General features: G+C 52.2%; 1 protein-coding gene across 1 annotated transcript; it reads left to right on the top strand.

Moving 5' to 3' along the window:
• Positions 1 to 11235: 11235 nt before the first annotated feature.
• OPN4 (opsin 4) lies at positions 11236 to 20375 on the top strand. The gene is made up of 10 exons (XM_037497673.1): positions 11236 to 11379; positions 12060 to 12205; positions 13620 to 13753; positions 14089 to 14292; positions 14876 to 15047; positions 15517 to 15681; positions 16572 to 16679; positions 17562 to 17742; positions 18208 to 18351; positions 20337 to 20375. Exons 1-10 carry the CDS (start codon positions 11236 to 11238, stop codon positions 20373 to 20375), a joined length of 1437 nt encoding a protein of 478 aa, XP_037353570.1.
• The last annotated feature ends 2658 nt before the right edge of the window (positions 20376 to 23033 follow it).

Genomic DNA, 23033 nt, shown 5'->3' with positions numbered 1-23033 from the left:
CCCCACCCCAGGTCAAAGCCAAAGACACTGGGAACTCCAAATCCCATCACCACCAAAGGGAAGGTGGCTGGGACCTGAGGGTGGGGTTAAGCAGCCAGGTGGATACAAAAGGCAGACACGTGGGCTTTGGGGGCTCTCTCCATTTTTTTGGGCTCTTGGCCAGCAGCAGCGTCCGGTCAGCTCTGAGAGTGACTTTGGGGTTTCCAGGTCGTCGGATCGGGTAGGACGCATTAAAGACTTTATTTCCCTATTTTCTCCCTGAGTTGTACATTTTCCTTATTTCCTTTCCTCTTGTAAATAAACCTTTTATTAACCCTTTTGTGTGTGTCTGTAGTAGAGTATTCATAAGTCCCTTTAAAGCGCGCGGGTGAGGACCCACAGCCAGGAACCCGTTTAATATCGGGGTTGCTCTATAACAGTTCGGATAGCTTCATGGGTTGTATTTTAACCCCTTGTGCCACCAGGGAGGCCGTGGGTGATTTTTTTAAGTGATTAAATCTTTAAGATTTTTGTGAAAGTGACCTCTCTTTTTAAGGTGGATAAAAGCCACCTATTTAAATGGTTAACAATTTTAATTATTGCATAATTTATCCTTTATCCACAGTTTAAAGTGTAGTCCTGTCACCTATAAATGACTGGGCATGGGGTTTGTTTCTGGTCTCTACTCTCTCTGTTCCATTGATCTCTTGAGTAAAGACTTAAGAGAAGAAAGGCTGGACTGGATAATAGAATAAGCGTGTGTTTAACTTTTAAAGAAACTGCCAAAATGTTTTCTAAAGTATTATATTGCCACCAGCAATGTGTGATAGATTTAGTTTTTCCACCTGTGGGGGACACCACACACAAGAGCAGAGATAGAGGATCCTGGTGAGGTCAACCTGTAAGCATAGCAATGGGATGTGGGAACGTGGGCCAATTCTTCCTTCTTCTGTGGCGACTTCTTGGCTTCACGGTGGTTCATACAGCACTCTGAAGACATCTTTTGCAATGCTGATGAGCAATTGTTGTGCTTACTACTGTCCCGAGGCCAGTTCATCACACACTCCCTTCTGCATTGCCTCCTCTTTGCCTGCATCACTCCTGCTTGCTGGGTTTTACATCCCTCCAGAAGTGTTAGCATCTAAACTTTTGCCTCAGACTCTGTTTTCCAGAGAATCCAGGCTAAGATAAAGCACATTCTTCACACTTAATTTTACAAAACTATCCCAATGACATCAGTTCTGCTTAATGCACAGTCACTTAACACCTCCTTTTATTTTCTGGGTGACAGGAGAGACAGTGGTGGATGTACTCAGTGTGGGGAAAGCATTAAAGGAGATGAGGTGGACAAATATCCCATTATATAAAAAGCAAGAAAGGAAAATTCTAGAAGCTTCCTGCTTTTATGTCTATTAACTGGTCAACTGTAAAAAGTAGTTAGATTCACTAGAAATTCTGCCACAAATTTGGTGGCTTAAAACAACATTAATGTGGGCCTCCCCGGTGGCGCAGCGGTTGAGCGCTGGGTTGCGAAGCTTGCCCGAAGCCTCTGCGGCGCCGGTTCGATCCCGGCTGCTCCCCGGCCACCGGAGGAGGGTCCCACATGGCGCGCAGACCTCTCCTGCCGCCCGCTGCTCCCCTCAGCAGTGTACTTCGGTCCTTCTGCCTGCTCTGCTCCCCGCTCTGGCTCTGGTGAATTTTCTCACCCTCCCCCGCTTCTGACTGTACCCAGTGCTTGTATAAATAAATAAATATTTAAACAAACAAACAAACAAACAAAAACAACAACATTAATGTATCCTCTCCCAGTTTTAGATGGCAGAAGTCTGAGATTAGTTGTACTTTCATTCATTGGACTTTATCAATATTATTATTTTTATCTTCAGAACTTTTCTTAAGATCTCTTAAGAATATGAAAAACCAAGTCTCAATAAGATAAAGGATTTGTATAGAAACTACAGACGAACTCTTACAACTCAACTGTGAACAATATAATAAAAAATGGGCAAACGATCTGGGCACTTACGAAAGAAGACAGACAAATGTCTAGCAAGCATATGAAGTTGTAACAGGGTGGTCCCCAGGAAAGGGGGAAGTTCCAGGTTCCCTGCCCCACCCAAGGGAGGGTGGAGCTGAGCAGGAAGAGGAGAAGCGGCAGAAGAGACTGAGGAAGGAAGCAGGATGGAGCCAGGAGACCTGGAGGAGGCGCATGGAGCCTAGAGACATGTGAAGAAACTGCGCTTGTCTTTTGGTCGTAGACTGGGTGACACAGATGTGGGTGAGACCCGTGGGGAGGTGACAATGGCAGTTTTTATCTTGATGTTGATTTTGCTCTTTTCCTTCCGGGCTTGTCTGGTTGTTTGTGACCCTTTTCTGTGGGTCCCCACAGGAAGATGCTTTAGACTTGTGGCAGGCTTTGGGGCCTTGTTCTGGGCCAATCCCATATGGATGGACTTTTACCCATGAGGGGACGGGTAACTTTGGGTACTTCATTTAGAAACTAGACTCTTTGCCTTACCTGTATTGTTTCCTAGTTTTATTAAAGTTCCTTCCCATTAAAGTCTCCTATGTTTTGTGTTGATGCGGCGGATGGCAGAACCCATTTAGAATAGGCAGGTTTGCGGGGCTTGGGCTACCCCTCTCCCTGTCCTATAACAAAGTGATGTGCCACATGATTTGTATCAGGGAAAGAGAAGTGAAATGTGCAACAAAATATTACTACACACTCACTATGTTCGCTACAATTTTAAAAGCTGAATATGTCAAATGTTGGCCAGGAATTGGAACAACTAAATCTATCATACATTGCTAGTGGCAATATAATACTTTAGAAAACATTTTGGCAGTTTCTTTAAAAGTTAAACACACACTTATTCTATTTTCCAGTCCTGTCTTTCTTCTCTTAAGTATTTTTTTTAAAGATTTATTTATTTATACAAGAGCTGGGGTACAGGACAGAGGCATGGGAGGATGAGAGTCTTCACCAGAGACAGAGCCCGGAAGAGAACAGGCAGACAGACCAAAAGTACTGCTGAGGGGAGCAGTGGGATTGAGCTGGGAGAGGTCTGCCACGCCATGTGGGCATCTCCCTGGTCAGCCGGGAATAGAACCTGCGCTGCAGAGGCTGCGGATAGCTTCACAGCGCTGTGCTCAACACGCTGCGCCATCGGGGAGACCCCTTTCTTAAGTCTACTCAAGAGAGACAGACACATAGGTTCAATACATGAATGTTCACAGCAGTTTTGTATGAAATAATCAAAGATAAGAAACAACTCAAATTTTCATTGCAAAGAAAAATGAAAAATATTTTTCCATTTGTAAAGGCCAAAAGCCCTGTTTTCTCTTTCTCCTCATTTTAGAGTGTTTTCTTGGAGACATAATGAATCTGAGTCCTTGCTCTGACCTTTGGAAAAGAAGTACATCTCTAGGGAGTGAGCTTAGTCTCCAGTGGTTACACCATAAAAGTGTTTCCCTGTCTGAGCCAAATAGATGCACCTTGGGAATAAACTCACCTTTTCTCTTACAGGAAATGTCCAGGAGACTGGCAAGGTGCAGTCCTTTAGTCTGTCAAAGATAAGAGAAATTATTGCTCATCTTTACTGCAAAAAATATCAGGTTTTTTTTCCGACATTCTATTCATTTTCTGGCAGCCTTACTTGCATATAAATTAAAGTTTACTTCATAGTAAATGTGTTCTCTTTTTTTTCAACTGGTTAAAAAAAAAAGAAAAGGGGAGAGAACATGACATTCATGGCCTCATATTGTATTTCAGGAAAAAACAAATTGGGGACTAGAGAATAAAGCTGGCAGATGGTACATGTGGGTCAAGTTTTACTCTCTCCAAAACTTCCATGAAAAATTACAGTAAGTAGACATTGTAAAGGCATGAATCCCCATAGATGGAGAGACTAGCAGAGGAAGTGACAACAAAAATCTGGAACCCAGGGGCCTCCCCGGTGGCACAGCGGTTGAGCGCTGGGTTGCAAAGCTGCCCGCAGCCTCTGCAGCGCTGGTTCGATCCCCGGCTGCTCCCCGGCCACCGGAGGAGGGTCCCGCATGGCGCGCAGACCTCTCCTGCCGCCCGCTGCTCCCCTCAGCAGTGTACTTCGGTCCTTCTGCCTGCTCTGCTCCCTGCTCTGGCTCTGGTGAATTCTCTCACCCTCCCGCGCTTCTGACTGTACCCAGTGCTTGTATAAATAAATAAAAAAATAAATCTTTAAAAAAAAAAAATCTGGAACCCAGAGGCCGGCGGATGAGTTAAAACTGACTCAATAGCCTCAAGATATCCAAGTCCTAAATTAGCCGTAGGAACAATCAAGAACCATCCACAATAGTGCAGGATCTGCACAAGGCTGCACTCCCAAGTGAAGCGGAGGAGGGGAGCCAACAAGGAGGAATGCAGGATGCTGGTTAGAGCCTCAGCATTCTCCCCCCATACACAGCTGTCCCCTCATCATAGAAGACTTGAGGGTCTTCGCTGAAGAGAATAAATCAGGGGATCTTGGCACTGGGAGATATCAAGCAAGTGTAGACTTGGAGGAACTGGATCAAAACAGGAGCTAAATGAGTGCTGAGATACCTCTTTCTCCACCTGTCCCTCTTCTCCACTCAGTTCTTCTCTGGGAATACTAACATCAGGAGTCCCCCAACAAATATCCTTATGAAGATATCCCTATGAAGATAACCCTATGGAGATAACCTTATGAAGCCAGGTATCCCTATGAAGAAGTGGGGGCAGCGGGACTCATCCAGGCTCCAGGCCTATGGGAAAAACATGCATGTACTCCCTACAAACTCTGGAGTTGAAGGGGGAGAGCATGCAAGGACCAGTTTGGGCTCCTCTGAGTGGCCTTAGTGGGCTGTCCAGCAGTTCCTTCTAGAATGTTGTGACCCTTAAGCCCCTTGGCTTCTGCTTTGGTGCTTTAACCACCAACAGGAAAATTCTCTACATCCTTCTAAACCTGATTAAGCAGCATAATCCTTTATTTACAAATATGGAAATAAATAGCAGAAGAAATACTAAAGGGTTGACAAGAAAGTGGACTTAAGGAGTGGGAGGGAGAACACAGGAGACTCTTTCTATAAACCTTTTAGAACTGTTTCATTTTTGAAGAATGTACTGGGATCAATTCACTCTCACAAATGAAAACTACAAAATGAATCCAGGAATTCTCTTGCTCTGGCTCATTCTGGGGCATGTGTATGGGAGTGCTCACACTTCAATTATACCCCACAGTTACTCACCCCTGCCCACTGCTGGAGCAGGGACTATGGGCTGTGGGATTAGTTGTTCTGCACACTGGTGTGAAATTGTAGTCTTCTTGCTCCTAGGGGAGAAGCTGTGAAGTTTTGCTCTTAAAGTTAGATTCTGAGAAGCTTTTAGCTGATCAGGTGATTAGGGGAAAGGCCTCGAGGTTCCTGGTGGAGCCCACAGCCTCTTGGCGTGAAAAGAGAAGCAGGGAAGTCAGCTGGAGAGCCGGTCCTGTGGGGACCTGAGTTTGGGCCTCCATCTTCTTTGTGTCGAATGTTAGAGGAGGGGGGGGTCTATGCAGTGGACATAAGCCCTGTCCGTGATTCCCCCCTTAGTTTCTGTCTCTACCTTCAGGTTCTGCCCAGACTGCCAGGGAGTCCTGCAGCTTCCTGGACCCAGCCTGCAGAGGTCACTCCTATTTTTTCAGTGAGATGCTGCCCCCAGTACAGCTTATCTGCCCAGGCTGGGTCTCAGGGGCCAGTGCCACATATAGTGTGCCCTGGTCTCTGGAGGGCCTGGGCCCCCTGCAGACTTTCTGTCTTTCCTAGGTGTTGGTCATGCCTGTGTGTGTCTAAGGGGCTGGGACAATGATCAGGATTCATGGCCTTGGCAGTTCTTGTCCTCTCCCTCTTATACAAATGTCCTACTTTGTAGGGAGCAGCTCAGGGAGTTGGCTAAGATCAGCTAAAGTAGTTTACAGAAGAGGACTTCTGCTATATGTACTCCTTGGGCCACTAGGAAATGTCGATTGCTCTAAAGAGTGAATTGCATTTTTAATTCATTGGAAAATTCTTGTTTTCAGTGGGCTGCTGGGTGTGCCCAAGGTGCATGCCTCTTTCAAGTGTGTAATTAATGTTCACATTCAGCATTTCTTCTTTTGACCTTATTCATGTTTTCCTTGACTTTCAGCTTCCTAATTCTTCTCTCGCACCTGTTAACTGGCCTTCGCCTTCTCAGAAGAAGTCTCCAGCCAACAGGAGGAGGAGGTCACTTTGTGGGGGTGTGACTGTGTCATTCCCCTCCTGATTGCATTGCACACTGACCCAGGGCATCTGTCATGACCTGTGCCAGCCTTGTGCATGGCACACTGTTAAACTCGTTTGAAGAATTCATGATACTTGGATGAGTATGAAGCTGGAGACTGAACTGGACTCACTGAGGCAACACCCATGGACCTCATAGGACTGGGATAGGAGCCACCTCTGAGTGCCCTGGGTTGGGACCCCTGGCTAGGAGTGTGGGCACCAGGAGGTGCCAAACCCAGGAGACACCACAGGTGCTCCCGTAGGGACAAAAAACAGTCCCACAGTGCTGTGTAGACTCTGCCCCATTTTCCACCCTCCTAGGAGCCAAGACTCTCCACTGTCTGCCTCCCTCAAACTAGGGTAATCTGCACAGGAAGGAACTCACTGAGGAGTAAGGGTGGGAGGAACCAGAAAGAGAGAGATGGTTCACAGGGACCAAAAAGATCCTCACATGCCTCTGGGGAAATTAAGAGGACCCTCAAGTGGCTCCCAAGGAGCAGGGCCACTCTGGTGGAGAAAGGGCCAGAGCTAGCACCTTTAGGCCCAAGGCAGGTTAAAGGGCAGAGTCCTGTTGATCTGTGGGAGATGACAGCAAAAAAGCAAGGATTTTTTGCATTTCTAGTCCCTCCCTCAGGCCCTCAGAAGGAGGGGCCTATTCTGACACAGTTTTCCAAGTTCCAGGTGAGGGAGGCCCCAGTTGAGGGAGGCCCCAAGAGAGCTGCTGGCCAGGTGCCTACAGGAACATGTTTGTTGAGACATTTAATATTCCCTTGGCAACAGCTCCTGGGAATTTCCCAGGAGTCTCTAGGTAACCAGATACCCTTGAGGAAACTGATCCCCAGGAGTAGAGCGGCTGGCTGTGGTATTACAGTACTGCCTGTTTGGTCAGCCGGAGTATAGGGGAGACACCCCGCTCTCCTGGGACACTGATGCTGTGGCCAGAATACAGAAATGTAAAGCCCCTGGCTTTTTCATCAGTGTTGCTTATAAGGGCTCTTAAGACTTTTCAACAAAAGACAGAAATTCTGGGGTTTGAAAGCCTATAGGTCAAGTCAACACTGGGGCCTCGGGGGTAGCATGTGTGGCTTTGGTTGATTCTAGTCCCCAACAAGTGTGGGTTATGTATTTGCTGAGGACACTCTGTGGAGATGCTTCTAACTCCTGCCTGATCTAACATTAAACACTGTGCCCCTGCCTCCCCAGGCTCCCCAGCCCCCTGACTCCCTCTACCACCCCAGAGCTGCACTCAGGCCTCCCACTCTCTATGGCCCTGGTACTTGCCCAGGAATGAAGGGTCTGAAAATTTTTCCTACCTCCAGCCAAGCCAGCGAGGCATGAAGTGCAGGTGGTGGGTCCTTGCAGAGCTGTGGGCAAGGGCTCAGGTACCAGCACACATACATAGCTCCTTCAGGCCCCCCGGGCTATAGGAGGTGAGTATGATTGTCCATAGACTCTCAGGTAAGGCTGAGCAAAAGGGTGGTCCAGGCTGGTCCAGGAGCAGCAGAGAGGCTGGCTCTGCTGCCCACGCTGGGCTGGGCCATTCCTCCATGAAAATTCCCTGGGGTGGGGTGAGGTGAGAAAACCAAGGAGCAAGAACATACTTAGGTGAACTGGGAGGATGGATCTGCTGCCTGGGGTGGGTATAGGTGGGGTGGGGTGGGGTTACAGTGCCACTAGGGGTGGGGTGGAGGGATGAATGGGTGTGGTCTGTCATTCTTCTCCACTCTGCTCTCTGTCTCAGCGAACAACATCTCTGAAGCCCTCTACCTCTGGGTTCCAGGTGGGTTTGGCCATTGGGAGGTAACTGCAGAGCACAGGAGACCAGAGGAGAGCAGTAGATGATTACCCAATTCTGTCGTTCGGGAGCACTGCTAACAAACTCCAGGTGACCCCAATGTGGCTGATCCTTGGACTTCGGAGAAGCAAGGATCAGGGAGATTTTTATTTTCCTAAAACAATGTGCCAGGTGTTCTGTTAGATGCTGCATCACAAAGGTGAAACAAATAGATCTGTTTGTGGTTAGACACAATCAGATGACAATCACATAGACGAGTGCTGCAAAGGACAGACAGGAGACTGTGAAAGGTTGGGTCCTCAGGGCAACTTCCTGGACACTTTGATGGGATGTTATATGAACTGAAACCCAGAGAAGGGATGGGGTGGGGGGCAGGAGGTTTGAGGAGTAGCCCAAGAGCATAGGCTGGGTGACAGAGGGACTGTGTGTTTTCTATGGTCTGTGCTCAGCCTGGCTCCTCAGTGAGTCCAGAAGCTCGGGTCACCTGGCACGGAATGAGTGAGTGAGCAAGTCAGCTTCAGTGGCTCCTCCTTCTCCAGCAAACGGGACAGCACCTGAAGGTGACTGCCCATGGATCAGCCCCACCCCCACCCCAGGCCTGAATCCAACCTCCAGGAAGGTCTCCAGGTGCTGGCAGCTGGTGCTCTTAGACACTTGGCTGCTCAGCTGGCAGCCACACCCAGACAGCCTGGCGCCTGAGCTTGGCTAGTCATTCCCCCCAAACAAGACTGTTCTGGAGCATGCATTAAAAAGAGGCAGCAGCAGGGTGCAGATTGCTGCCCTGGGACACAGCCTCCTAATGTGAGGGCAGACTGGCCCAGGTACACAGATACTGACGGCGGCCAGCATGCCTCTTCCTGCTGACCCTTGTGTGTTTTAGCTTCCCCTCCATGTCTTATCCCAGGTAACAGTGACATGGTAGTATTTCCCCTCATTCCCTTGTCACATTAGGGTTTTGCCAGTGTCTTAAGAGCAACAGAAGCCATCAAGGGTTATGTACGGGGTTATCTACGGTCCGTAGGCCTGCAACATGAGAACAGGCTATGAGGAGAGAGGAAAGAGAAAGGGGAAACATGGAGTGAGGCCCTGCAGTGGGTGCAGTAGCCCTGTTATAAGCTCAGGGGTCCCTGGGGCTGCAGAAACCGGGAGTCAGGACTGCACTGAGCACAAAGGTCAGCCTGCCCTCAGAGAGTGGTACTGGGAGAGGAAAGGATGCCAGGCCTGTCTCTGAGGGAGTGGGCACTAGCCAGGATGGGGACTGTGTAGACTTTGAGGATCCCTGCTTATTTGTCCCTGTGCTGAGATTCTTGAGTGCGGCAGGGTCTGTGGGACCCTTAGTAGTGCAGCCAGGAGGGCCATGGGGAGACTGCACAGAGCTTGGAGGAAGACCTGAGGGGCAGAGTAGGGAATAGAGGTGAGACTCAGGGATGGGTCGTAGCTGGGCACCTGGAGGAACAGGGGCCTCCTGGTCTGAGGAGAAGGATGGAAGACCAGGGCGTCCCCCACACCTCTGATCTAGAGCTTCTAACAAGGGCAGCTTGGGCAGTGGTGGCCATAGGGAACAGTCAGACACTCTGTCACTGGAGGCTTATAGTGGTCCTGGCTTAGCCTGGACCACAGGCTCAGGCAGGTGTGGGAGGCAGAGGTGGGAGCCCAAGGGTCAAGGTGGCCCTCCTCAGAGGGGCTGCAGCACAGGGAGAGGTAGAGGAGACTCAGGCCCTGAGGAAATCTCAGCATCTCCATGGAAGGTGCTGTGTGTCAGTCACCTAGAAAGGACACTCCTAGGTAGGCCTCTGGTTTCAGAAGGCCCCAGGCATGGGAGATTCAATTCCTTGCACCCATAGGCATTGTTCTGAGGCATAGAGAGGAGATGGCATCTCTCTCCACTCCAGAGCTCCACAAATCACACCATTGGGCCTCAGGACATGGTCCCAAGCCAGATGTTTTTAGACGCCTGGGTCAGCCTCCCCAGAACTCAGGCAGGTGGCAGTCTCAGCCTGAGCAGTGCACAGCTGCCATCCTCTCCAGCTCTGAGGTTTGTTACATACTTTCCTGCGAATTCCTCCAACAAGGAGTAAGGCACAGGCTGGGGGGCCCTTCCAGCTCTGACATTCTGGCCAGGCCCTTATTTTTGTTCTTTGTTTTTGTTTTTATTTTTTATTTTTATTTATTTATTTTTTTATTTATTTATTTATTTATTTATTTATTTATTTATTTATTTATACAAGCACTGGGTACAGTCAGAAGCGCGGGAGGGTGAGAGAATTCACCAGAGCCAGAGAGGGGAGCAGAGCAGGCAGAAGGACCGAAGTACACTGCTGAGGGGAGCAGCGGGCGGCAGGAGACCCTGTGCGCCATGCGGGACCCTCCTCTGGTGGCCGGGGAGCAGCTGGGGATCGAACTGGCGCTGCAGAGGCTGCGGCAGCTTTGCAACCCAGCGCTCAACCACTGCGCCACCTGGGAGGCCTTGTTCTTTGTTTTTAATCTTTAAACTTCAGTTAAAAAGGTTTATAAAAAGCAACAACAACAAAAAAGTGCCTCTTGATCTTATCTGATTCTGACCTGATCTGATTCTGTACGTGCTGTATCCTGACTCATCCTCTTAGCTTCTCACCTGTGAAATGGGCCCTGTGGAAAGAGTGAGGTTGGGCTTCACAGCTCACCTGCCCACTGGACAGCCCTGGGGGCCTAGAGGCAGCAGAGGTTATTCTGATGCGCTCAGGAAGAAAAGAAATCCTGGTCAAAGGGAGGATTCAAAGCCTTCTGCCCAGAATCTGGGAGCATTGCCTGGGAATCTCCCTTAAAATACACACACACACACACATTCACAAGAACACACACACATTCACACATGTATGCTGCCTCATCAGACCGTCAGTGGACAGACACCCAGTGCAGAGCAACCGGGCATGTGCACCCGTAGCTCCACTACTTAAAGGTGGAGACAGACTGTGGCTGTGTCGCCATAACTGCAACACTCCTTCCTTTGTGCCTCACTAGACACAGTGTGGCCACCAACCCCAAGAGCAGCTCCAGGCTGGGTCGACACTGAAGCAGGTGGCCAGCAGAGCAGTCAGGGGTGCTAAGGATGGAAGACAGCTGGGAATCTGGGCACAGCTAACACCCTGAGCTCCCTGTGCCCTTGACTTCTCTGTGGGCTCAAGAAAGAAGCACCATACTTTAGGATGAATCCTTCTACAGGGTCAAGATTCCAACCAGGCCTGGCACCAGATCCCAGCTGCATGAGCACCTCAGCCTCACCCAGTAGGTGGGACAGCTCCCAAAGCAGTGCCTCCAGTCTGAGCCAACTTCAACCCATCAGCCCTACGGTAAGCCTGGGGTGAGCATGTGCATGCACAGAGCCTTCCCTCTCCTTTGGTCCCCCTCTTGGGTTTTAATGGGGCTATAGAAAAGGCCTGAGCTCTGCTGTAGGACCCTGGGCATGTTACTAGGCTTCTCTGAGCCTGCTGTGCACAAAGAGGCCAATCAATCGAGGACCGTATGGGCAATGTTCTACCTGGAGAACATTCAAGGAACAGAAAGGCTGTAGGACAAGGGACTTAAATGGCCCAGACCTGCCCTTGGCTACATATACCCCTTTCTGAGGATGCTTCTCAGAATCTTCCAAGAAGGAAGATTTTGGGTTTCTGGGTTTCTGAAATTATTCAGCCCAGAGTGAGGCATTGGATGCTTTCTGGTGTCTCTATCATTCTACCCAGGGTCCCAAGGCCAGATTTGATCAATGCTACCATTAACTCAGGGGTGCTGAGGGTACCCTCAGGAGTCTGGGATACTGGTCTAGGTCCTGGACAGGATGGGAAGGCTCCAGGGCTATAGGAGCCAGAGCAGGACAGAGACTAAGTCACATCCCTTCCCCAGAAAGGAATTGGGAAGAAGGGGTAAATTCCTTTGTTCTAGACACATAGGGCCATGACCACCCTACTGTGACCCTAAAAACATTTTTTGGGGATGGATAATGTGATGCCCTTGTTTCTCTCTCTCTCCATAGGGATCTGGGGCTCAGGAGGCTGTCTGGGCCCCCTTCCCCACAGTCAATGTGCCAGACTACGCCCACTATACTCTGGGCACAGTGATCCTACTGGTGGGGCTCACAGGGATGCTGGGCAACATGACTGTCATCTACACCTTTTGCAGGTGCCTGGGTGCAGGGATCTGGGCATTGATGGCAGTGGGCCATACATACAGAAGACAGGAAAGAACAGAGTGCAGAGATGATGGTGCCAGCTCTCTAGGGTACTATTGAGTCTGGGTGGGAGGTTAACACCAAGTCCTTGATGGTCTCAGGCCTAGTCCCCCATCTTCAAGCCCAAAGAAGGGGTCAAAAAGTAGTCCAGGGCATCTTGAGTGACACATGCCAATTGTGTTGCAGGCATACCGTCTGCATTAGACAGGTGCTTCTAGGATATGCAGGCCTCTGCCCATTCTGCTGTGCTCTCAGCTCATCTCACCACCATCTGCCCCAGCATGTGGGGATCCTTCTCTTCCTTGAAGAGCAGCTCTGGCACCAGAGTTCTGGGTCCTCGGGCCCCTCAGCAACCACTCCTGGCTTCCTTCCCTACCTGCCCCATTCACAGACAAAATGGCAAAGGCAGGAAGGTAGAGAATGAATGCCTGACTCTACCACCTATTAGCTGAAATGACTCTGGGCCAGTCATTTATGTTGGTTGAGTCCACTTTTCTTGGTTGCAAAATGGAGTTGTGATTTACTTCATGGAGTCAATGTGGTAATTAAGTAAGCTCATGCATGTGCAGTGCCCAGCGAATGATTGAATCCTGGCTGAGCCACGTACTGAGTTCTGTGATGTGAGCAAGCCAGGTCACCAATGGCAGCCTTGCTGCTCTTCCCTGGAAAATGGGAGGTAGATGCAAAGATGATCACAGGAGATGAGGTTTGTGAAACTGCCTGCTTTGGGGTTCCAATTGTCAGTTCTTCTGCTCTTTGCCACCCCTGAGGGAGAGGTTTGCAGATACAGCTGTGCTGTATCTGGGTTGCGACATGGCAGAGGAAGAAGGAGAACAAGAAGGAGTGACTGAGGAGCTTGTGGGAAGGTACTGTCTGGGCATGCAGGAGGAGGAGAAGGAGGAGTCTGGGGAGATGCCTTGAAAGAGACCTGGGCCTGGAGGGACTCAGGAAATAAGCAATGCATCTAAGGAGAAAGTGTGGGACCCCCAGAGGGAATACGAAGAACAAGAGGAAGAAATGGTCACATCCAAAACCCAGCTTCCACAGGGCTGCACAGCAGCTCTGGAGAATTGTTCTCCCTTTCCTTGTGAGGGAACCACCCTCAGCTGCCACCTTGAGGGGTCCCACTCCTCAGTCTGCCCTGCTGGGCTCCAGGGCTGGTTGGCTGGTACTTGCTGGGCAGTGGGATGGGTCTGTGGCCCAGCAGTGGGGGCTGTCTGTCTGCAAGCATGCTTATGCATGTGTGTGTGTACGCAGGCATGTGTGTGTGTGTGTGTGTGCACATGTTGGCGCACATATGTGCATGCATAGTGGAGGAAAGCGCCCCAGCAGAAGTACCTCCTGACAATCTCCAATCCCTCACAGGAGCAGAGGCCTCAGGACACCTGCCAACATGTTCATTATCAACCTCGCCGTCAGCGACTTCCTCATGTCCTTCACCCAGGCTCCTGTCTTCTTTGCCAGCAGTCTCTACAAGCAGTGGCTCTTTGGGGAGACCGGTAGACACTCTGGGTTCCCTTTTGCTGGAGGGAGGGAGAGGGTGATGACGGTGGGGGGGTCGCCCACAGTGGAGGGTAAGCCTGGGGAGGGGGTGATTTTCTTATCCTGGGTAACCACCTCAGGCCTATGAGTGAGCAAGAGGGAAGACTCCATTTCCATTTCCAAGGGCTCTGCCAGCCTCTGTAGCAAGTAGGCAGGGTAGAGGGACACATAGATCTGCTTTTCTTGAGAGGTGAGAGCAGGAACAGAGCACATGCCATCCCCAGACCCTCCCTCCCCCTGGAGACCTCATGACTGTCTGCCAGGGGCTGAGGTCAGGGAGCTGTGCCCACAGGCTGTGAGTTCTATGCCTTCTGTGGGGCTCTCTTTGGCATCACCTCCATGATTACCCTGACGGCCATTGCCCTGGACCGCTACCTGGTGATCACGCGCCCACTGGCCACCATCGGGGTGGTATCCAAGAGGCGGGCGGCACTTGTCCTGCTGGGCGTCTGGCTCTATGCCCTGGCCTGGAGCCTGCCACCCTTCTTTGGCTGGAGTAAGTGGCTGGTGGAATTGGGGAAGGGAAACTAGGCTGGGAGGGGCATGTTCAAAGGGCAGGGAGGTGGACTTAGGTGAACCAGTTGGCAAGAGGGGACAAGGGATTGCCTAAACCTTGAGTCAGATAACCATTTAGGAGGCATGACTAGCAGCAAGGGAAACTGAGGCTTCACCATCAGTGATCAATGATCTGGGCTCTCACCCCCAAATACATGGGATACTGAGTCAGACAGGCTGGGGTGGGGTGTGAGGCCTCAGCAGGGAAGAAGGTTAGCAGCAATATACCCACTTTTCTGGATCAGGACCAGGAAGCTGGCTCATCCTGGGGCTATGGTGAGGTCTCTGCTCCAAATTGGCAAGAATGGGCAGCTGAAGCCTTTGCTATCTGTCCCCTGGACTGGTGCCCCTGCCAGAACCAGCTTGGAAATCTCCCTTTCATGTGCCCCTGGCTTTCTCTGCACTAGGCAAGGCTGAGGTGGGGCAGTACTTGGGGATCCCAGACCCCACATCCAGAGGTGCTGCTAGATGAGGAACATGAATCTGCACTGCGTCTGAGACTGAGCTCCTTCCCTGGCTCCCAGGTGCCTACGTGCCGGAGGGGCTGCTGACCTCCTGCTCCTGGGACTACATGCGCTTCACGCCATCCTTCCGTGCCTACACCATGCTGCTCTTCTGCTTCGTGTTCTTCCTCCCTCTGCTTGTCATTGTCTACTGCTACATCTTCATCTTCAGAGCCATCCGGGAGACAGGCCAGTAAGCTGGACATGGAGGAGAGACTGTGCCCCTTTTCCGGGGCCACCCCTGGGCTATCCCAAGGCTCATTTCTGCATCCACCTCTGGGCACTCCCAGTTTCAGATGGGCAAAGACAAGCTTAAGGGGTGGGGTGTCTAGAGCCCAAAGCAAGACCCTTGGCTAAACCGGACCAGCACCACTAGGGGGCCGAGGGAAGACTCAGAAAATAAAGTACTGAAGAGGGTGTCTTCAGGCTTGGCTAGGGGGCCTGGGGAGGGGGTCAGAGAAGACACCACAGGTGCACCCACAGACAAGTAGCTGTGGTGGGTTGTTGGGGAATCAGGGCTCTTTCCACTGAGAGGAAAGATCCCTGCCAGTTTGCCTCTAGGGATGGTCCAGAGAGCCCCCCAGTCCCCCCAGCAGTGACCATGACTGTGTTACTTACTGCAACCCAAGTGGGGTCAGATGCAGACTCTGAACCCTTCCTAGGGCTCTCCAGACTTTCAGGGCCTGCGAGAGCAGCGGTGAGTTACCCCGCCAACGGCAGCGACTGCAGAATGAATGGAAAATAGCAAAGGTCGTCCTGCTGGCCATCCTTCTGTTCGTGCTCTCTTGGGCCCCCTACTCCGCTGTGGCCCTGGCGGCCTTCGCTGGGTGAGCAATAGCTAAGGGAATGGGGCAGGGATGAAGGGGAGGGGGAGCAGCCAGGAATTCCAGGCTGGCCTCTCTCTCCCAGTCCAAGCCCAGGCACATTCCTCACACCCTAAATTCAACCTCACAATCTTACTCTCCCTCTGGTGTGAGATGCCGCACCTGATCTTGGCCTGCCTAATTCCTGGAGGCACAAGGACATGTGCTGGGGGGACCCTGGGCCACATTGGATCTGGCTGAGGACCAACGAGGGCTGCCAGGTCTTGTAGACCCTTGGGGAACACACAGTCTCCCCGAAATTCTAGTTCCTTAATCACCTGGACTGTGGGTGTGGCTTATCTCATTCCCTCTAGTCCTTTGTGGCTAGTGTCTGGGGACCTTGACCTCTGCAGCAGCAAGGACAGAGACCTCAGAGGCACTTTGAAGATAGTGAGAGCCATTTATCCTAGGAAGTGTTTAGGTAGGAGACCTGCTCCTTGTGCAGGAAACTCTCAGGCCCTCCTGTCAAGCTGCTCTGAGAGAATCAGGGGAGTAGAGGGCATCAGGGCTGATTGGGAGGTGGGAGGAGCTGGGCAGGGGACCAGGGTCACTGGGAGGACTGATACCAACGTGCAGGCTCCAAAAGACAGCAGGACCTGGTGAAATGCCCCAAACTGACATATCTTCCTCCCAATATCCTTCTTCAACTGCTCCCTGTTTCCCACTCACCTCAGATCAGACTTCTCCCTGGCATTGCCATCCCTCCCATGGGGCTGACTGGGTCCTGTTTTCAGGGTGTTAGGTTAGGCCCCTGCAGGATGTGGCCTAAAGGAAGGATTCTGAGGGGAGTGGGTGTGCTGCGGAGTCTCCAGGGAAGCCCGGGTGGCAGGGGGACCACAGATTCTCTGTCCTAGGTATGCACATGTGCTGACGCCCTACATGACCTCCGTGCCAGCTGTCATTGCCAAAGCCTCAGCCATCCACAACCCCATCATTTATGCCATCATCCACCCGAAGTACAGGTCTGACCCTCCTCCAGGAGCCACCCCCAGGTCCCTAGTGCCATCCTCAAGGGCATGAAGGGTTTGGCCCTACAAATGGGGCATAGACCATCTTTCTTGTTCCTTGTATATGCACTAGTCAGGGCCAATAGCAGCTGGGAGCAGCCAGTGACACTTGGTCTAGAGTTTAGGTAACAGCCCCTCTGCTGCCCCAGCTTCCCAGAGGGCTCAGTTTAAAGGGACATCAGTGCCTCCTGGACAGGGTCCAACCCTGACTTTGGGGTCTTCAGAAAACAAATTCAAAGGCAGCTGGGATAGCTGATTTACGGTGCTGCCCTCTGCAAAGAGAAGCCACCCAGGCAGCAATGTTGCTTGCGGAGATGGCGGGGTGGGGGGTGGGGCGGGGGGGCGGGGAGTTCTGGCCCAGAGCTGTGGGCTGATAGAATCGCAGCATGGCCTTCAATGCTGCCTCTTGCCTGGTGGTGTCAGCAACTCACCGCCCTGTGTGAAGCTAGCTGCAAGCCTTGGCCCATCCAGCTCGGCATCTGCTCAGGAGCGTCCCTGATCCTGATTCGTGGATATGTGCCTTGAGCCACTCCTTTGAGGGCTAGAATTGACTGCCTTGCTGAACCTGCTACCCCTCCATGCCCACAGTTTCAGCATTTATCTGTTCATACATGCTCCCGTGAGCCTATCTGTCTCCCTCACCCTAGCACCTGTCTGTCCTTTCTCATCACCACTTTGACTCTCAGTGTCGTTCTGTCCATTCCTATCAGTCCATTGCCTCTCTCAATCCCCAAGTCTGATCCTTGCCACCCCCTCTGTGGCTCCCCATTAACCATGTATCCCATCTCCCACGTGTCTGTCCATCCATTTCCATAACCAGGTGTGCTGTCCCTGCAGAATGGCCATTGCTCAGTACCTGCCCTGCCTGGGGGTGCTGCTGGGCGTGTCAGGCCAGAGTACCCGCCCATACACCAGTTACCGCTCAACCCACGGTTCCACACTGAGCAGCCAGGCCTCAGACCTCAGCTGGATCTCCAAGCGGAGGCGCCAGGCATCCCTGGGCTCTGAAAGAGAGGTGGTAAGGGCATTGTTGGCTCCTCACCCTCCTTCCCTCAACCAGGTTACTCTTGGGCCTCTGAGTAGGGCAGCTTCTGAGATTCAGGGAACATCCTGCCCTACTCCCATCCCTGGGGACTTAGTTGAGAGGTTGAGGGAGCAGCTGCCAGAAGTCACTTCCCTGTAGCCCTGCAGTAAATGATGATTCAGGAGAGGCATAGACCCTTATGAAGGCATACCCATTCCCATCATTATGAAGGGACAAGATGCACACACACACACACACATGCACACACATGCACTCACCCGGCACATGCACTTACACTTTACAGCAATTTGCTCACCAGCAACCCTGCAAAGGGTGTCATGGATCACACCCCAGTGAACTATCTGGGAGGAGGAAGGAGAAAGCCTTGCTGGTGGAGGGGTCAGGAGCAAGACTGTGAAATGTTCCTCTCACCTCACAGTGACTCTCCGCCTCCCTCAGGGCTGGACAGACACTGAAAAGGCACCTGCATGGGGGGCTGCTCAGCAAGTCAGTAGACAATCACCCTGCCATCAGGACCTGGAGGACATGGAAGCCAAGGCCCCTCATAAGCCCCAGGGACTGGAAGCAGAAGCTCCTGGGAAGGTGACTGGACCTGGCACTGGCCACTCTATTAAGGGGTGGGGACAAGGGTTAAGTAGCCTGGGAGTGGCCACAAAAGGGGGCTTTGTTCTTGTGGTCAGGCCCAATGCCCTCTAGGGACTGCCTACCCCCACCTCCCTCCCAGTCTTCCCTTGGGCATCTGAGGGTCACTGTGACTGCAAGATGCTCTGAGCAGGTCTGAGCATGATGTGTGAAAGCACTTGAAAGTATGCATATGATTGTGCAACCTGACTGTGCACATACCTCCCACATACATGGCTATCCTTTGCTGAGGAATGTGTGTGCCTGTGTGTTGTGTGTTACCATGAGTGTATGCGATGTGCAGTTGGCAAAGTGTAGCTCATGCATGTGTGTGACATGCATGACCACACAAGCTCTTTTTCACTGTGACACCACAGGACATGGGATTGAAGGTGCCCCAAAGTGTCTGCTCCAAGCAGAGGGTGTGACCAAGTGTGGGTAGTGTGTACCTCTCTGTGATTAGAGACTGGACATAACTGAGTGTGTGGTGGGGCCTGCAAGCCGTGTATGTGCTCGCTATGAATGCCCTGAGATTAGGATGTCACCCAGAATACTTGTGGCTATTAAAAGAAGGCCAGCTGTCGGCCCAAGTGCCTATGGAACGGAATGTTGACGGTGATTAGAGAAGGCCATACTCTGGAACGCTGGAAATACTGTGTGCACAGGCCTTGAGGCTGCCCTTCCCCATTCTGCCTCTCCACTCACACCCACATGACACTGCCAGTTTCTCTGGCCTGTCTGACCCAGCTCCTGGGCTCTTTTGGGTTCCCCAGCAAGCCCAGTTCCACAGGAACTTTCTTGTCTGTTTTCCCCAAAGCTGGTCCCCTGCATGTCCCTGAGAAGGGGAGTCCCGGGCTGCTCCTTACAGTTATGAAGCCCCCATACCACCCACCTCCCAAATATTCCCACCCCAAGGAGCACCACTCCCCTAATCCTCCAATTCCAGGGAGGATTCACTCATCGTCTTGAGGCCAGGTACTATGCAAGAACACAGAGGCCAAGATATACCCTAGCAGTGAGAGATGGGGCTGGGGGAGACGATGAATGGCCCAGTGCCTTTTGTGGGGAGACTTCTGGGTGGGGCAGTTACTGGACAATGAGGGACAGGACATTAGCAGTCACCTAACACATGTGGTAAGTACAGCCATACAAATAGCAATGTTCAGGGTGCCGAAAGCAGAGGCAACTCTCAAGGGTTCCCCAGGGAGGGTGGAAGTGATTGTCAGGTAGGATGGAGGGGGTGGTTTGAGTGGTCCAGGCTGAGAAAACAGCCTGTGCCAACACAGTGGGGAATAGGAGAACCTGGGTGTCTTAGAAGAGAATGTCTTTCTGAGACCCCAGGAGCAGCCAAAGGGACTCTGGTTGCTGGCAGTGGGGATGTAGGCGAGGGGGTCAGAGGTGGTAGCAGTGGTGGGGAGACTCACTCAGGTGCTGGCCTGAGGGGTCTCCAGGTATGATCCTGAGGGAACAGGGAGCCCTGAAAGATTTAGTTGGGGGCACTGAGATGGGCTCTGTCAGCTTGCAGGGTAGCCAGGCCCCTCTGATGTGATTGGGGAAGGATAGGTTGAATGGAATGAGCCAGTAGGGAGAGGCAGGGCTGTAGGACAGGCAAGGAAGAGGCATTTAAGGAGCAGAGAGAGATTAGACACCAGGGCCGATGACGTAGAAGAGGAAAGAAGCAAAGGAATGGACAGTGGGGTGAGGACAAGCTCAGCTGGACTCCTGGACATCCCAGGGAGATGTCCTGCAGGGAGCTATAGACCTGGTCTGCTCCATCCTCTAGGTCACACTGCCTGCAGTCTCAGAGAAGGCCCATGCCCAACCCAGGACTCTCTTAGCCCTCCCATGCAAACTCCCTTCACCACCCAGACACCCTAAACACAGGGGGTCACTGCTCCCAGCGAGACACTCTTAAGACTAAGAAGGTGTGCGCTGTTTGTTTTCAGAACAAGGGTCTTCTCCCCAGCCTGGACCCCGGGAAGTAGGGCTCCCCTTGGCTCTCCCTTTCTTCAAGGACACATCCTGCCCTCTCACGTCTCCTGCACACACAGACCTGGAATTATCCCATGAGCCTGTGGAATTTGGAAGTGGACCTGTCACCTATGCTGTGCTGGATTCACAGCCCCATATCACAGAATTCCTGCCTTCCAACGTGGTCTGCACCCACTTCTCGTCTCAGCAGCCTGCACCAAGGTTCAGGCTGAAGATTGGGGGCCTGGGCCCTCCCTCTCTCTGGAGTCATCTCCTCTCAAGTGCTGTATGCTGTGATTGTCCAGGCGAGACAATGGTGATGGCTCCATGGTACACTCCAGCTATTTATGAGCTGCCTCTGCACCCTGGCTGGACATTTCACTGGCACAGGAAGGCCAGTGCTGCATCTCCCACAGCTGGCAGTTGAAACTGAGCACAGACCTTCATGTGTTGGAAACCATTCCTCCCTTCTGGCTTCTTCCCCCAGAACACTATTTCCACTGAGAGCCACACTTGGCCACACTTTCATATGCAGGCATGCTCTCCCCAATGCACATATTTGCAAGCACGCCAAGCACACCTGTGTACACACACTGTACCTACGGTTTGTTTCAAGTCAGTGGCTAAGTCCAGCCAGGTTTATGTGGCTCTGACACAGGTAGAGGAAAATAAAATGCAGAGGTCTCCTCTGACAAGCAGGGCTCTATCTATTGGTGCTGCGACAAGATCCCCACAGGCCTGGCCTCTGATCCCCACAGCAGCCTCTCTAGCTCCCCTTCCTCCGTTCCCCACCTGTGACTCTCTGGAAGCCCCCATCTCAAGCTGCAGGGGGCAGAGTGGGGGAGGGACAGGGACCAGTCTTGCCTCCATCCCATTCCTCAGTGAGCTGCTGTTACCAGGAACGGACTCCCACCCAGGCTGTGGTTACCAGCTGCTCTCCGGCTGGCTTTGCATCTCCCAGGGGAGGCCATGGGAGGAGGCTGGCCTTTCCCTTTAAGAGCATCCCTCCCACAACCCCTCCCTTTCCCAGAGGCAGCATAAGGCGGGTGCCCAAGTCCGGAGAAAGAGCCTGCTGTTCCAGGTACAGCCTAATCCCAGGTTCCACATCCCCATGTAGGGTCTGCTCCTTCCTTCCCCCATACTAAGTATGCTTTGCTGCTGAGTCCTCCCCAGCCTGGCAGGGCAGACCCCATTAAGAAAGGGTAGATGGGATGGGATGTGGGAGAGGGTCAGGGTGCTGGCCACAAGCTGCTGGCTTTCTGGGTTAGGCTGGGGCAGGAGGACAGGTTTGGGCTGCATGATACGGGGCAGAAGAGGTGGTGAAGTGAGGGGAAGAACAAAATGGCGCTTTCCGCTTTTTGTTTTTGTGATCTTGGACAGTTTATCTGTGATGTGGTGACTCCCTCTACCATCATTGTATATGCCAGGTCCAGGGCAAGAGGCAGGGTACTGAATGCCAGGAAAGCATTGGCACCCAGGCCTGTACCGAATCTGAGGGCCCAGTCCAGGGCAGAGTCCCCTGGAGGGTGAGAGAGCACATGCTCTGTTGTTTCCCCAGGCCTCAGTTTCCCCATCTGAGAGCCAGGGTGGGCTTTGATCTATCTCCAGACCACACAGAGCCAGATACCTCTTCTGTCCAATGATCTGACTGATAAGAGACCCAAGGGGCCTCTACACCCACCCAGAACACACTGTCTCTGGGTTACAGGTTTTAAACGATGCACACTTCCCCCTTCCTGCCTCTTCTGGCCCTGTGTCCCAGCAGCTGAGCAAATGGCATCTCCTCCCCTCCTCTCTGTCCCTGCCATTCCGGCACAAAGGGCACGGGGGCCTGGCGTGCACCACTGGCAGCTGGAGCTTTCCCTGCTGCTGTCAAGTTTTCCAGAGCACAAATGAGACAGGAGAGCCAGGAATAACCACCAGGCCCCAGAGGGTCTGGAAGGTGTGGGCCTCCCCCAACTTACTTTCAGATCCTGTGCCAAGGGGTGGAGAAGCGTCCAGCTTCTTCCCATTTGGGGTCCTGGCATTAGGAGGTACCTGAGGCCACTGGCACCTGCTATCTGACACGGGTCCTTACCAAATGGGCCCAGGTTCCTGCGTGGTCTGGGTCTACTTCCTGTGTGACCCTGGAGAAGTCATTTAACCTCTCTGAGACCTGGTTCCTGCCGCCAAGGTGGCAGCCTCTTAGGATCTGATGGGACAATGATGTGAAGAACCTGGAGCTGAACTTGGCTTTGCCCAGGGCTGCTGCTATTATTATGATCATTTTTATGGTTGGATAGCCCTGGGCCCATTGCCAGTTTCTGAGCTGAAGCTTTGTCCAGACCAGCGGGAGGCTCAGCTCAGTCCTAGGCACCACCAGTGTCCCACTTTGGATAAGGCACAACCAGGGAATATAAGAAAGAAAAGACCCAAATCACAAAATCCATGCCAAAGGGGCTTCACTATGGGCTTCTGGCAAGGGGTTGGGTATAGCTGGGCAGGGATAGTGTGCACCTAAGAGCTGCAGGGGGCAGAAGGAACAAGAAGGGGAGAGCAGAAGAGCATTATTACTATTCTGCCTAGTACCCCATCCTGCCCCCAGAAAGGGGGGTGCTGAATGCCGAACACCCCTCCCCAGGGGCTATATTAGCCATCTGAGTCACGGTGGACCGGTTGGGAGGCCTCGGGCG

The sequence above is a fragment of the Talpa occidentalis genome, unplaced genomic scaffold (assembly GCF_014898055.3).
Source record: "Talpa occidentalis isolate TD23 unplaced genomic scaffold, MPIMG_talOcc4v2.1 talOcc4.8, whole genome shotgun sequence".
NCBI lineage: Eukaryota > Metazoa > Chordata > Mammalia > Eulipotyphla > Talpidae > Talpa > Talpa occidentalis.
Note: the sequence above shows the minus strand (reverse complement) of the source record. Positions and strands in the feature narration are given on the sequence as shown.